The sequence below is a fragment of the Mytilus edulis genome, chromosome 4 (assembly GCF_963676685.1).
Source record: "Mytilus edulis chromosome 4, xbMytEdul2.2, whole genome shotgun sequence".
Lineage (NCBI taxonomy): Eukaryota > Metazoa > Mollusca > Bivalvia > Mytilida > Mytilidae > Mytilus > Mytilus edulis.
Genome location: NC_092347.1, coordinates 43,995,700 through 44,008,630, shown reverse-complemented (window position 1 = coordinate 44,008,630; position 12,931 = coordinate 43,995,700). Strand labels below are relative to the sequence as shown.

The following is a 12,931-nucleotide window of genomic DNA, read 5'->3' as shown; positions in this document are numbered from 1 at the left end:
TTGTCCGTATATCTTGTTCATCCGTTTTATCCGGTACGCTTCCGTTTGGTGTCCGTTTTATGCGGTACTCGTCCGTTAGATGTACGTTCGACATCTGTTCTGTCCGGTACGTGTCCGTTTCTCGTACGTTGCATATCCGGTGTGTGTTCGTTATGCATCCGTTACACGTCCGTTTTATTCGGTCAGTACATCAACGGACTCCCAACGGATAACAATTTTGTCAACGGACAACTTTTATTTTCATCCGTTAGGCGTCCGTTCGTGCTATCCGGTCAAGTGTGACCGAGGCTTAAAAAAAGGGGGGGGGGGTGTCGTAGGGTTCCTGGTCCCGATATCCCGGGCTAACATGTATAAACATGAAATCCCGAGGTCCCGAATTTAATAAGAATTAAATATCCCGTCATCCCGAAATTCCGATCTTAAAAACACCCGATCCCGACGTCCCGAAAAGGTCCTGCCCCCCCTCTCATTCATTACTATAAAGTGTATTTTGTTTTTACTTTTAATTCTCAGTTTAATAATCGATCCACGGCGGTCATTGATATATCATACAGACCATCTCTATCTAATAAACTCTGTGACCGCCGTGGTAACTTGAAAATGATATTAGACAGAAAATACTCTTTATTTGTAGTATATGTATGTTCAAGGTATACAGAAAAACGCAAACAGGAAGTCTAATATGACTTAAAATTTCGTCCAATGACGGAAACATATCCGGACAAATATGACTATCCACTGTACCTATAGGACATAGATGCATGATGATTGATTTATTATGGAAGGAAGAGAAGCGACACCCAAAATGAGGTCTTCTCGTTTAATAGTATAGAAGATGCATCTGAACTTGACAAGTTTGCCTTTGAGTTTTTTATTAACTGCCAATAGCAACTTTGGTGCTTTAATTTACTATATCTATCTTTCTCAATTCTAAGATCATGAGCACTTATTCTCATTCTTCATATATCTCTTCTTATATTAAAATCTTTAATTGGTAAATACGCCTCCTTTACGATGTCAGTCTTGAGGCTCCTCCTTTACGATGTCAGTCTTGAAGTTGAAATAATTTTCTAATTTAATATTGACTTGTGATAAGGTATCAGATCTTTTGACCACCCAAAATGTTTTAAAACTGTTACAAAGTTTACATACAAAGTATATATAGTAAAACCACGATTGTATGTAGCTCTATGTCTATTGGTACGTCGTTATCTAGTTTAGGCAGTATACGGGCAAAATGAATAATTTCCGAAAGCATGGATATTTCATATTATCAACGTTTTAACCGTTATGGGTTATATGTTGAAATCAGTTTTGGGAATGCTTTGTGTGTGTATATCTCTATGACGAACAATCACACTTTTTTTTATAGGGAACAAATATTAACGACAAAAGGATGGAACAAGGAAGATGAAGGAAGTACTGTAAATTCAGAAATTATTGCGAGGTTTTTATTATTGCGAAAAAATGCGACAGAAGGTTGTATATACGCAATAATTTTAACTCGCATTTTGGAATACACGTAAGATACTTGTCAAATCCACGGACGAATTCAGGATTTTTAAAGGGGACTTAATTGTCGAAACGTAATGTTTATGAAAAAAGTTTATGCTTAAAGAGGATATATTTTGCAAGAAAAGGGGGTGGGGGCGGGAGTGAACGACCTTTAGTAAAGCCACATAAATCTGCCACTGAAATCTATATCATTAATAATAATAAAGAGAAGAAATAACTACTCGACAGCTTTCCCTTGAATCTACCCAACTGTTAACAGCGGGGTAAAATGTATAGTAAGGTAGGTCTAATTGTAACCCTCTGATCAAAATCCTAAAAGAAAGCATGGCCGTTGATCCGTTTAAATGAGAAGTTATTATTATATCTAGCCTAGGACATGTAAGGAGAAAATGAACTTCGTCTTCAACTTCCAATGAGCATATAATTTACATAATCTTTTATTTACTTTAGTTCCAGAATGTCGACCTTTTTCAATTACCATATCATGGGCACTTATTCGAAATTTGGTTAATGGTTTTCTTTTTCTGTACTGAGTCCCCCCAAGATAAATAATTTTCAAAACTGAAATTATATTTAAATTTTATATAAGTCCTTAGGCTGTAAATATACACTTTTAACTTGCAATTATTTTACTTCAAAGCAAATACAAATTCGATCAAATTTAGTAACAATCTTTTTCAAACTCCATACAGCGTTATCGTTCGGGTCATACTTCTCTTTCTGTAAAGAAGCGTAGCCAGATGTCACCACTGTTTCGGAGTTTGAATCTTTTGGTGACCCTGCAGTCAGCGGTCCTAGGTTCAAGTGTTGCTTTTCTTTTTTTAAAGTAAGCTCTTTTCCGGAAAATAAGTCCGAGAATGTATCCTATTGAATAAAACACTCAAGCGACTTTAAAGTCAGCGGCAAACAAGTGCTTTGCAAAGATCTTACACATGGTACAGAACACAATTCTTTGTCAAAAATAAATGTGTGACTGTCTAGATGAAGGAGACATAAGATAGTCAAGGTCGTTATAAACTTCCATTTGTTGTGAGACATAAGACCACATTTCTTGAACTAATGCATACTTTCATAACAGGTGTTCAATCGATGAACTCATATAAGTTTAATTATATTATAACACTCTTGAGTCTTGTTAGCTGTTACCTGTGCACAGTGTAACGTGACGGTACCCAAATTGCACCTATTTTGACAGTTTTTTCATCTACGTTTTTTAATGTTGAAAACAAAAATGTCCATTCTGTGTTTATTTTGTAGCCCTATCCTTCTTTATTATAAAGGTACACCAATTTGATTTTTATTCCATATGGAATCATAGAAAAATTGGTCTAAACTGACCTCCAAACCATCAATGATTCTGAAATGAGGAGTACCCAAATTGCTTCCATGCTTAAATTCACATAGTCAAAAGTCTAATAACAGAGCTTTTGTTTAATTTCTTTAAATATTTTGAACAATTGGATATTAGTCCATGCTTACTCTTCATTATTTTTTAAATGGATACTTGTAACATATTGTATTTGCTCATTTTAAAAAGATGACGTTTTGATGACGTCGCATGGCGACGTTTCAGTACATTTTGCTTTTTCAGTAAATACTTCATCTGTTGATAGATACTGTGAACGTTTTGTGCATATCTAAATAGTTTTACCTATGTTGAAAGATGTGCTTAGTATCAAATCATAAAAAAACAAATTGTTTAGTCTCTAGAAAATCTTGTAAGATTTTCGCTGCTAGTTTTGCTAAATAGGTGCAATTTGGGTACTCGGTGCAATTTGGGTACCGTTACGTTATATATGTTAGTTTGTTTAAATGAACCTATGTTCCCATAGTTTATGGTTTTATTCATTATTAAAAAATACAGGCAAAGTTTAGATGTTTATGAAGTGCCCAATTTTTTTACTTTAGTGAAACACAGACACTTGTTTCTGTCAATACACCTTATCACTATTTGTCTGCCATTGCTGGATAACACACAGGTTCCCGTAAAATATCTGACGCCACAATGAAAAAGGGATTGTTGTATGCGTCAAAAGTTCAAGCGGCCGGGTCAGCCGGGATTAGCGATAAGGTGTACATGTATATGGGGTTTACTATTCATACCCGTACGAAAAATAGATCTGAGCTTGCTCACAGCTACATTTTGTACTAAAAGGTATTGGCAATTGGGTCCTACTAAAATGTGTCTGGGTGAAGAAAAAGCGCCCAGAGAAGAAAATATAGCGCCTGGGGAAAATATATAGATATTTTATTGGCATGAGACAACTTTGTTAAGTTATGGACATTAATTTTTTTTACTTTAGACAAGTAATTTGAAAATTCAGATAATAGACATTTGTAATAAAGCACAAAAACAAATATGAATATTTTAATTTTAACAAAAATATATGAATACTATTTCGAAAGACTGATAATAATGGATCACAGTTTATGCGGAAGATTTATAACATGTTACTTTGTAATATAAGACATCAAAAGACATGTTTTTCAAAAACGATATCAAAATGAAAAATGTATTAGACAACTCAAATTTCACAGATAAATATTAATTTAATCAAAATTAAAAGAGGTACACATAATTTAATAAATCAGCAAAAAAAGTAGTACTATACATGTACCATAGTTAAAACAAGGGGGTAAAAAGCAGGGGTCGTGTCAATGAAAGTATCCTAGGATATGTCCTAAGATATGTCTTAGGACATTATTTAGGACCTGGATGGTCTTAGGACGTGTCTTTGGATGTCAGGCCTCGACAATAACGCCTGTCCGATTGTCCGGTACCAGAGGTAAAAAAGGTGGGACAAGTAAAAGCTATACCAAGCTTGTCTGATGGGACAAGTAGAATCATTCTGCAGAAAATAAATTTTAATCAAACTGATGAACAAAGTATTATTATTAACAAAAAAACTAGAAAAGAAGATTTGTTTGACATCTTTCCTTTTTAAACTGAAACTAATTGAAACTTTTTATTTCTCAAGACCCCTCAGACTTGCAATCGATAATTTAAAACTGGTTCTTTGTCAAGTACTTTTAACAGGTAAAAAGCACACTTTTCTCAGAAACCAGTCTTACCGATCCCATTCAACCATGTACTTTTTTGGATAAGGTAACTTTAAAGACAGTTTGTCACCAGCTCAGAAATGATTCGGCTCCAAGTTTAATAGACAGTTGGGCACTGTAGGAGACATATTTCATAGACATGATTAATATACAGTTGGCAAGGCAGTAGACATTTCTGGACCAAGACAAATCATAACTTCTTTTCCTAACTGATTTTGTTGCTTTATAATAATTAATACCAATGTCCATAACATATTTTTTAAATAAGAATGAGGAAATTATTTACCATAAAAATCATCAAATCATGTTTGATCTTTATGTAGAAAAAACAATACTTGCAATGCAGTGACCTATAGTTGTTAATTTCTGTGTCATTTGGTCTTTTGTCTCATTGGCAATCATACCTCATATTCTTTTTATTGATTGCATTTGAATAAACTTTTTCCAAAATTTAAAAAAATAGGATAAAAATCCAATGAGTGTACATTTAGAGGCCAATCAGATGGTGCCTCATGTGCAAAGTATGATGAGACTTTAGCATTGATAAAAACTGGAACATAAGTCCTGTGACACAACTAAATTCAGTTGTTCATGGCTCATATCTTTTAAAAGTATTTCAAAGGATATAAATCAAATTCTGTTCAATTTTTTTTAACTCATTTTGTTCCTCATGTTCCTTGAATCAACTTGAAATGCAAAAAAGGTTAATATTAAGATTTTTTTGGGACAAGTTACAATTTCATTCGGACAAGTAAGTTTTGGTATGTACTTGTCCTACTGGACAAGTTGAAAAAAAAGTTATTGTAGAGGCCTGGATGTAAAACAAAGCTGTCTTAGGACAGTCCTAACTACGATGGTCCTAGGACCATCCTAACACATTTATTTAATTGAAAAAAATATGTAGAGATTTGTTTGTCATAGATTTAATGGTATTTTAGTATCTACTCTTATATGGAAACAGCTATCGCAAAATAAAAGTTAAAGTTTTAACGTAATACTTAATAAATACGTTATTAAATATGATGAAAGATATAAATGAATTTAATACGAAAACAAAAGTAAATAGTCACAAAACTTTGTTAAATGCGATATTCGTTCTGCAATTTTAGTATGTAAACTAGTTTTGTACTCAGGTCCACTTGGTTTCATTACTTGTATCAAATTAGGATTAGTTAAAAAAAACTAAACTTTTTCCAATATTTAAGTTGATATTGCACCGTTTTGGTTAGTCACAAAAATGTTGCTTATAATGATAGTCGTTGTAAAATAAACAGCAGGAAATAATTTAATGTAATACAATTGAATCTTTAACAAATATTGAAAATATTTTGATTTATTAATTCAATTCTAATAATAGTATGATAGTTTAATGTTGTATCTGTATTTTTAGGATTGAGTTTGTACTATATATATTGTTTTTATTTCGTTTACGGACATTGTAACCTTTAGGACTATCCTAAGACACCTATTTTTATATCCTAACTTTAGGACCAAATTTAGGACATATCTTATTTTAGGAGACTTTCCTTAACCTGACTTAGGACTAAGACGTGTCCTAGGACCATCCTAAGACATGTCCTAGTCCTAGGACAGCTTCGTTGTCACGGCCCCAGGTGTTTGGTTTAAATTTAAGTCTAAGCATTAAAACCCTGATAACCATAGCCATTGAAACAGTTTTAGTTTTATAAAAAGATATAATAAATCTATCTCAGCATCTGTAAAAAAAAGTGTTCACCATGCAGTTGCAAAAATATTAGACCTCAGGCACCAATTATTTATTTATTTAATAAAAAAATATATTGTTATAAAATATTATTATTTTCTTCTCCTGGGCGCTAATTTTCTTCTCCGGGCGCTAATTTTCCTTCTCCGGGCACCTTTTCTTTTCGTCAGGAGCTTTTTAACTTTTCCCGGGCGCTCCGGAGCGCTTTTTAGTAGGACCGTGGCAATTAGTTCAAAGCCAATAACAACTAATACAATAAAACATCCAAATAAATCAGTATTAAGCGCACAAAAAATATACACAAAGAACCTTTATAAAAGTACTCTGACACCATTACTGAAGGTAGTTCAAAACAAATTCGTGAAATTACATCTAAATAATAAATCATGTTCTTCCATACTTAAGTATCAATCAGTACACATCCAATATGTTTAGTGTAATGACCTCATTAACTGTCTGAGAAATGGCACAGTGCAAAAATAAAAGTTAACAGATTTGACAGGGTGGTCATTAATAATGTTAAAAGTGTGCATAACTATGCAAAAATAGAAATTGTATTTCTAATGATTATGAGTATATTGTGTAAAAAGTGAGTTGTAAATATTAAAGGATCATTGGATATTGTATTTTGGTTTTTATTTTTTTTTCTAGCAATATATAAAGAAAGATGAAAATAAAGAGACATAAGCATATACGGAAAGTTTTGACTTTCTACAGTAGTAATTTTGGATTTAAGCCACCATACAATGTTTTGATTGATGGAACATTTTGTAAAGCTGCCCTGAAGTTTAAAGTTAACATCAGTGAACAGTTACCAAAGTATTTAGAGGCAGATACTAAAATGTGGACTACACAATGTGTGCTTGACGAGTGTGAAGCCTTTGGTAAGTCAGTTATATAATTATTATCCTATTTTTCCAATTCATTGAACATTGTTCATTTTGAATAAATATATTCATCGTTTTATATAAAGTAAAATAAATATCCCGTTTCTGGCAACAGTTTTGCTATTTCATTTAATTGCAGCAACCCTATATGAAACAATATTAGTTTTCATACTAAGAGTATGAAATTTTTATATACAAAACAATCAATATGGCTCCTATGCCTTCGTGTCGAACACACTTGATTTTATAATACATGTACAATGTACCTTACTTTAAAACATAAAGCCTGTATACGTAGCATTAAACACAATTTCCTAGAATTCTATAGCCAGTTGTACATCACTCCCACATGTACAGCTAAAGGTTTCTTTATATTTTCAGGTTCAGTATTATATGGTCCTCTTAAAGTGTTGAAGCAGTTTAAACTACAGCCATGTAACCACAAGTCAACTTTATCTGCATCTAAATGCATTACAAGACTGATTGGCAAAAAGAATAAAGAAAAATTATTCCTTGCAACACAGGTAATAATATTATATGTTGTAATTTTCAATATTTAACCTTTTAGTTCTAGGTTTGCATTCTTTTTTTATATTGAATTTCAACAAATGATAGGTGATTGTAACATCCAGTGGCAGATATAACATTCATATCATGACCAGATCATATTAATAAGATTTGAAAATGAACCTTGTTTTAAGCTAGACCAATATGCTGGCTCAGATTTCTTACCAGTTCACAGTCCCCAGAAAGACATTTCAGACATTTCAGATGGCTTCTTTTTTAGACTGAACTAAGTATAAATCTATAATACTAAAATTACGAGGTCCAATTTGTCAGCCGTCATCACGTAAAAACGACGAATCACAGAATTCAACTTTATATATAACTAATATAGTACAAAGGTGTAGATTAAAAATTACACCACTCCAGGCCCTTTTGTTTTCCACGTAATTAATATTGCCAATAATTAAGAAGTTCCGGGTCGAGTCCGCTACCGATACCAATAGTATATTCACCTGTTACCTTTTACCTTATCTGTACGTTCCGCATCTGACAGGCACACCACCAAACGTTGTATTCAGGATTAATATGCTATATACACGGGTCATAACCACAGGGTTGACACTACTAAATTGTCAAATTGTTACCTATTGTAGTATTTTAATCAGTAAGACTTTCTAACTAAAGATAACAATACGAATACTAAAAATCTGGACTAAAAATAAGGCGTATAGGTACAGTTTTCAATTTGTTAGTGGGCATGACGTAAAACAGCGAAGCAAAGAATTCAACTTTATTTATAACTTATATAGGACAATGCTGTTGATTAAAAAATACTCCATTTCAGGACCTTTTGTTTTCCAAATAATTAATATTATTGTTTCAGTTTGACGGGTTCAAACAGAAAGACATGAAAGCAGAGAAAAACTGTGTATCTTATAATCGGCATGACTTTATCAGATGACAATACTAATACTAAAATAGGGCTTGCACATAGTTATATACTTTAATTCAGTCACGGACCCGTGATATCACGGGTGTGTTCTAGTAATATATAAAGATTCTTACTGTGGATTATGAGACTTATCAAATCGAAATAGTGAAATTATCCAAATTTCAAGTCCACGCCTGGGGAAGGACTTTTAAAATTTATAATTTAGCTATTTAGATTGGAGAAATCTGATTATCCACCAGTATTTATTAAAAATATGTATTTTTTTGCAGAAGTTGAAGTAGATTTGATAACTTTCACTTTAAGATGGGATTATACGTTTGCCTTATTCAGTTGTATATTAATTTGATCTACAACCTACATGTACATGATTCAAGAGTCTGTATCTAATGACCAAATATTTGATTAACTCTATTTGTATAATCCATGTATTCTACAAACATTGATAGTCTCTGTAAAATTTAGAGCATCTTAACTTATAGACATGAAAATAAAAAGATATGGTACCATAGCTAATTAGACAATTATCCTCCAAAACAAAGATGTAAATTACTGCAGGTTATATCAGGGTTCTCGCTAAGGATTTTTGAAGGCGAGTCTAGGGACTCGTCATTTTTTGCCATGGTGAGTCTAAATAGCAAGTAGAAGATATTTCATAACAATATAATGTAATATTTTAGTCTACAGGGCCTAACAGATCAATGAAATGACTTTAAATTAAGATTGCTTTAAACTTTTGCTATAAAATGATGATATTTATGTTTATTTGTGTTCAGTTTATACAAAATATTTCAATCTTAATTAATGCATCTGTGGACTCACCAGTTTTGAAAATGGTGAGTCCAGACAGATTTTGATAAGTTCATGACTCATGGACTCGCCTTAGCGAGAACCCTGGTTATATTTTGACTTACCTGTGCTGTTAGATTTTGTTTATTGAAGATGTTTTCTCAACATAACATCATAATGCACATTTACATTGTTTATTTTTAGGATAAAATGTTAAATGACTGGTTTAGAACAAAAGCTGGCACACCTATGCTTTATATAGCTTTCAATACAATAACTCTGGAACCTCCATCAGAAAAATCAAAAATGAAAGCAGAAAGACAAACTGATGCTAAAATTGCTCCTTCAGAACGTGAGCATGATGTCATTAAAAAGCTGAAAGTGGAAGCATTCGGTGAACAGGAAGTGAAGAAAAAGAAACACAAAAAGTTAAAAGGGGCCAATCCCCTGTCTATGAAACCAAAAAGGAAAAGAAAAGAAGGTGAACTCTCAAAATCACAGAAGAAAAAGTTAAAGAGAAAACAGAGAGAACATTTGTCAATAGAAAATGGTTAAATTGTTTTTTGGTGTTTTAGTCTTTTTGTGTCCTAAGAGTTTTTATTTAATACATTGAAACATGGTTTTAGTTTATACAGATGAATTACTGAATCTGTTAATTTCAACAGTCCATCTTTTTTTCAAATTCCTGTCATATTTTCATTCCCTGTCTAGGATAGAAGGGGGCATAATGTTTCTGTATACCGATAAGGATAATGAGATGTGGTATGAATGCCAATGAGACCACTTAATCCACCAAATTTCAAATAAAGTGGATGTAAGCAGTTATAGTCACTTGTCTAGAATCCAACACTGAGAAAACCACATACTGTATAGTCGGCTAAAAAGGGCTTGGACATGAAAAATGTGAAACAGCTACAGTTGAGAAAACTGACTGTCTTATTTATAACACAATATATGAAAAATAAATATGACATATGTCAACCCACGACAACCCCTGACCTACAGGCTCCTCACTTTGGACAGACACATAAAAAATGAGATTAAACATGTTTGTAAGTACTCAATCCCCCTAACTGAGACAGTGGTGTAATAACACATCATAAGGACAAATTATAGAAATAAGTTGAAAAAGGCTAAACTCATCATATCAAACAAATAACAGACAGGATGTGGCAAGGTATAAATCCATCCCTTATCCCTAACAAAAAAATACAGAACTTTAGAGTAATCTGTCTCATAGTTACTGTCAGCCAGTTCAAAGCCAATATCAACTTATAAAACAGAATCATATATCTAAGACTATAAAACTATCAATCAGTACACATCCAACAACCAATGGAATTAGTGTACTGTGCATGTCAATTCAGAAATTATTGCGAGGTTTTTATTATTGCGAAATATGCGACACGGTGGTAAACGCAATAATTTAAACTCTCATTTTAAAATATTTTATATGAATTTAAAAGGATTTTTCTCAAAATCGTAAACATTAAAAATGCATTTAAGTCTAAAATGACAAAATCGCAATAATAAATGCATGCAATAATTTCTGAATTTACAGTAATTATGTCACTAACAGTCAGAGAAACATGGCCTTGTGCAATGCCAAAATATAGGTATCTACAGATCCTAGTACCGAGAAGTACATACATGTATGTGTAATATTTGTTATGGTTTTAATTTACAGATAACAAAATCAATGTTTGGTACAAAATCAATGTTTGGTCTGCATCAGTCGATTATTCTCTACGGCCATCTCATCAGTCAAATATGGATAAGGCACTTTATAAATATGTTTTCGGTCACATCAACTAGAAACTTAATACACATGTTTATTATGTTATTAACATCAAATTATTGCATTGACCCTCCAATTTCTAGGTTCACCGTAAAAAAAATATGATAGTATTAAACCAGTGCATTCTCTGACGGGTAATAGGTTTGTTTAAGGAATATGTGGTCAACACAGCAACTCCACTTGAAACTAAGTACATAAGTCCAGTATGTTTTAAAAAAAAATTCCAAATTACAGTTTGAACCCTGATTTTGATGGTTTTACAGAGCATGGAAATGTGATAGTGCAAGCAGGGCATGATGTCACATGGACACATTCTTGTTGAGAATAATATAATTGCTACAAAAGTTCAATTTGATATTTGGTATGAAACTTGATCATTAAGAGTTGTTACCTTGGGTTGAATATTAGTGTATGTAAGTTGGGCTGTCATGGTGGCAATTATCTTTTAGACGATTCCTGACTATACTATAAGGAACCGATAGTTCTCACAGCTGCCTTTGATGTATCAACCCTCTATAAAACAAGAGTGCATACACTGAAATGTCTCCCCTCCTTTACTAATCATTGATATTATGTTGATAGTCATAAATATAAAACTTTACTACAACTTTCACATTAACTTAACATGATCCAAGAAAATGAGGTCAAGGTCATATAAACCAAACAAAAAATACATGTACACCTTACAATCATTCAATACACTAAATATAGTTCACATTGCTTATAGTTTCTAAGAAACAGAATAAACCAAGTAAACAAAATATTGACAAATGAAGTCAAGGTCAGATGAACCATGCCAGGCAGATATGTACAGCTTTCAATTCTTCCATACAACAAATATAGTTGAACTCTTGCTTATAGTTTAAGAAAAACGAACAGAACACCAAAAAAAATTTGTGAAAATGAGGTCAAGGTCAAATAAAATCTGTGAGACTGACACATACATCATAAAATATTTCCATACACCAAATATAGTTGACCTATGGTATATAGTATTAGAAAAAAGACCAAAACTCAAAAACTTTGACCACTGAACCATGAAAATTAGGTCAAGGTCAGATGACACCTTCTAGCTAGACATGTACACCATACAATCATTCTGTACACTAGATATAGTAGACATTGCATACAGTATAAGAAACCACTGAACCATGAAAATGGGGTCAAGGTCAGCTGACATCTGTAAGCTAGACATGTATACCTTACAATCATTCCATAAACCAAATATAGTACACATTGGATACAGTAAAAGAAAAACACAAACACTTAATTGTAACCACTGAACCATGAAAATGGGGTCAAGGTCAGATGACACCTGCCAGTTGGACATATACACCTTACAGTCCTTCCATACACCAAATATACTAGACCTATTGCTTATAGTATCTGAGATATGGACTGAACCACCAAAACTTAACCGTGTTCACTGATCCATGAAATGATGAAAAGGTCAAGTGAAAGCAGTCTGACGCGCATGAGGACCTTGTAAGGTATGCAATACTAGTACCAAATATACATTGTAGTTATCTTATTACTCATTATAAGAGAGAAATTAACATTACAAAAATTCTTAACTTTTTTTCAAGTAGTCTTTGAACCATGAGAATGAGGTCAAGGACAATGGACATGTGACAGATGGAAACTTCCTAACGAGAGGCATCTTTATACAAATTCTGAAGCATCTAGGCTTTCCACCTTCTAAA

The 12,931-nt window shown here is 32.7% G+C and overlaps 1 protein-coding gene across 4 annotated transcripts in view; it reads left to right on the top strand.

The window, feature by feature from the left end:
- Positions 1–9,991, top strand: part of LOC139519741 (rRNA-processing protein UTP23 homolog) — a 61,270-nt gene extending 51,279 nt beyond the window's left edge. Inside the window, exons 1-4 of one of the 4 annotated variants that reach the window (XM_071311986.1) lie at positions 1,373–1,419; positions 6,950–7,182; positions 7,567–7,709; positions 9,635–9,991. In XM_071311986.1, coding sequence (XP_071168087.1) covers positions 6,966–7,182; positions 7,567–7,709; positions 9,635–9,985 — 711 coding nt within the window. In that variant the 5' untranslated portion in view covers positions 1,373–1,419; positions 6,950–6,965 and the 3' untranslated portion in view covers positions 9,986–9,991. Of the gene's footprint in view, positions 1–1,372; positions 1,420–1,441; positions 1,523–2,351; positions 2,451–6,949; positions 7,183–7,566; positions 7,710–9,634 lie in introns of those variants that run through there. The other 3 variants (XM_071311985.1, XM_071311984.1, XM_071311987.1) reach the window with 3 other exon arrangements.
- Positions 9,992–12,931: the final 2,940 nt, after the last annotated feature.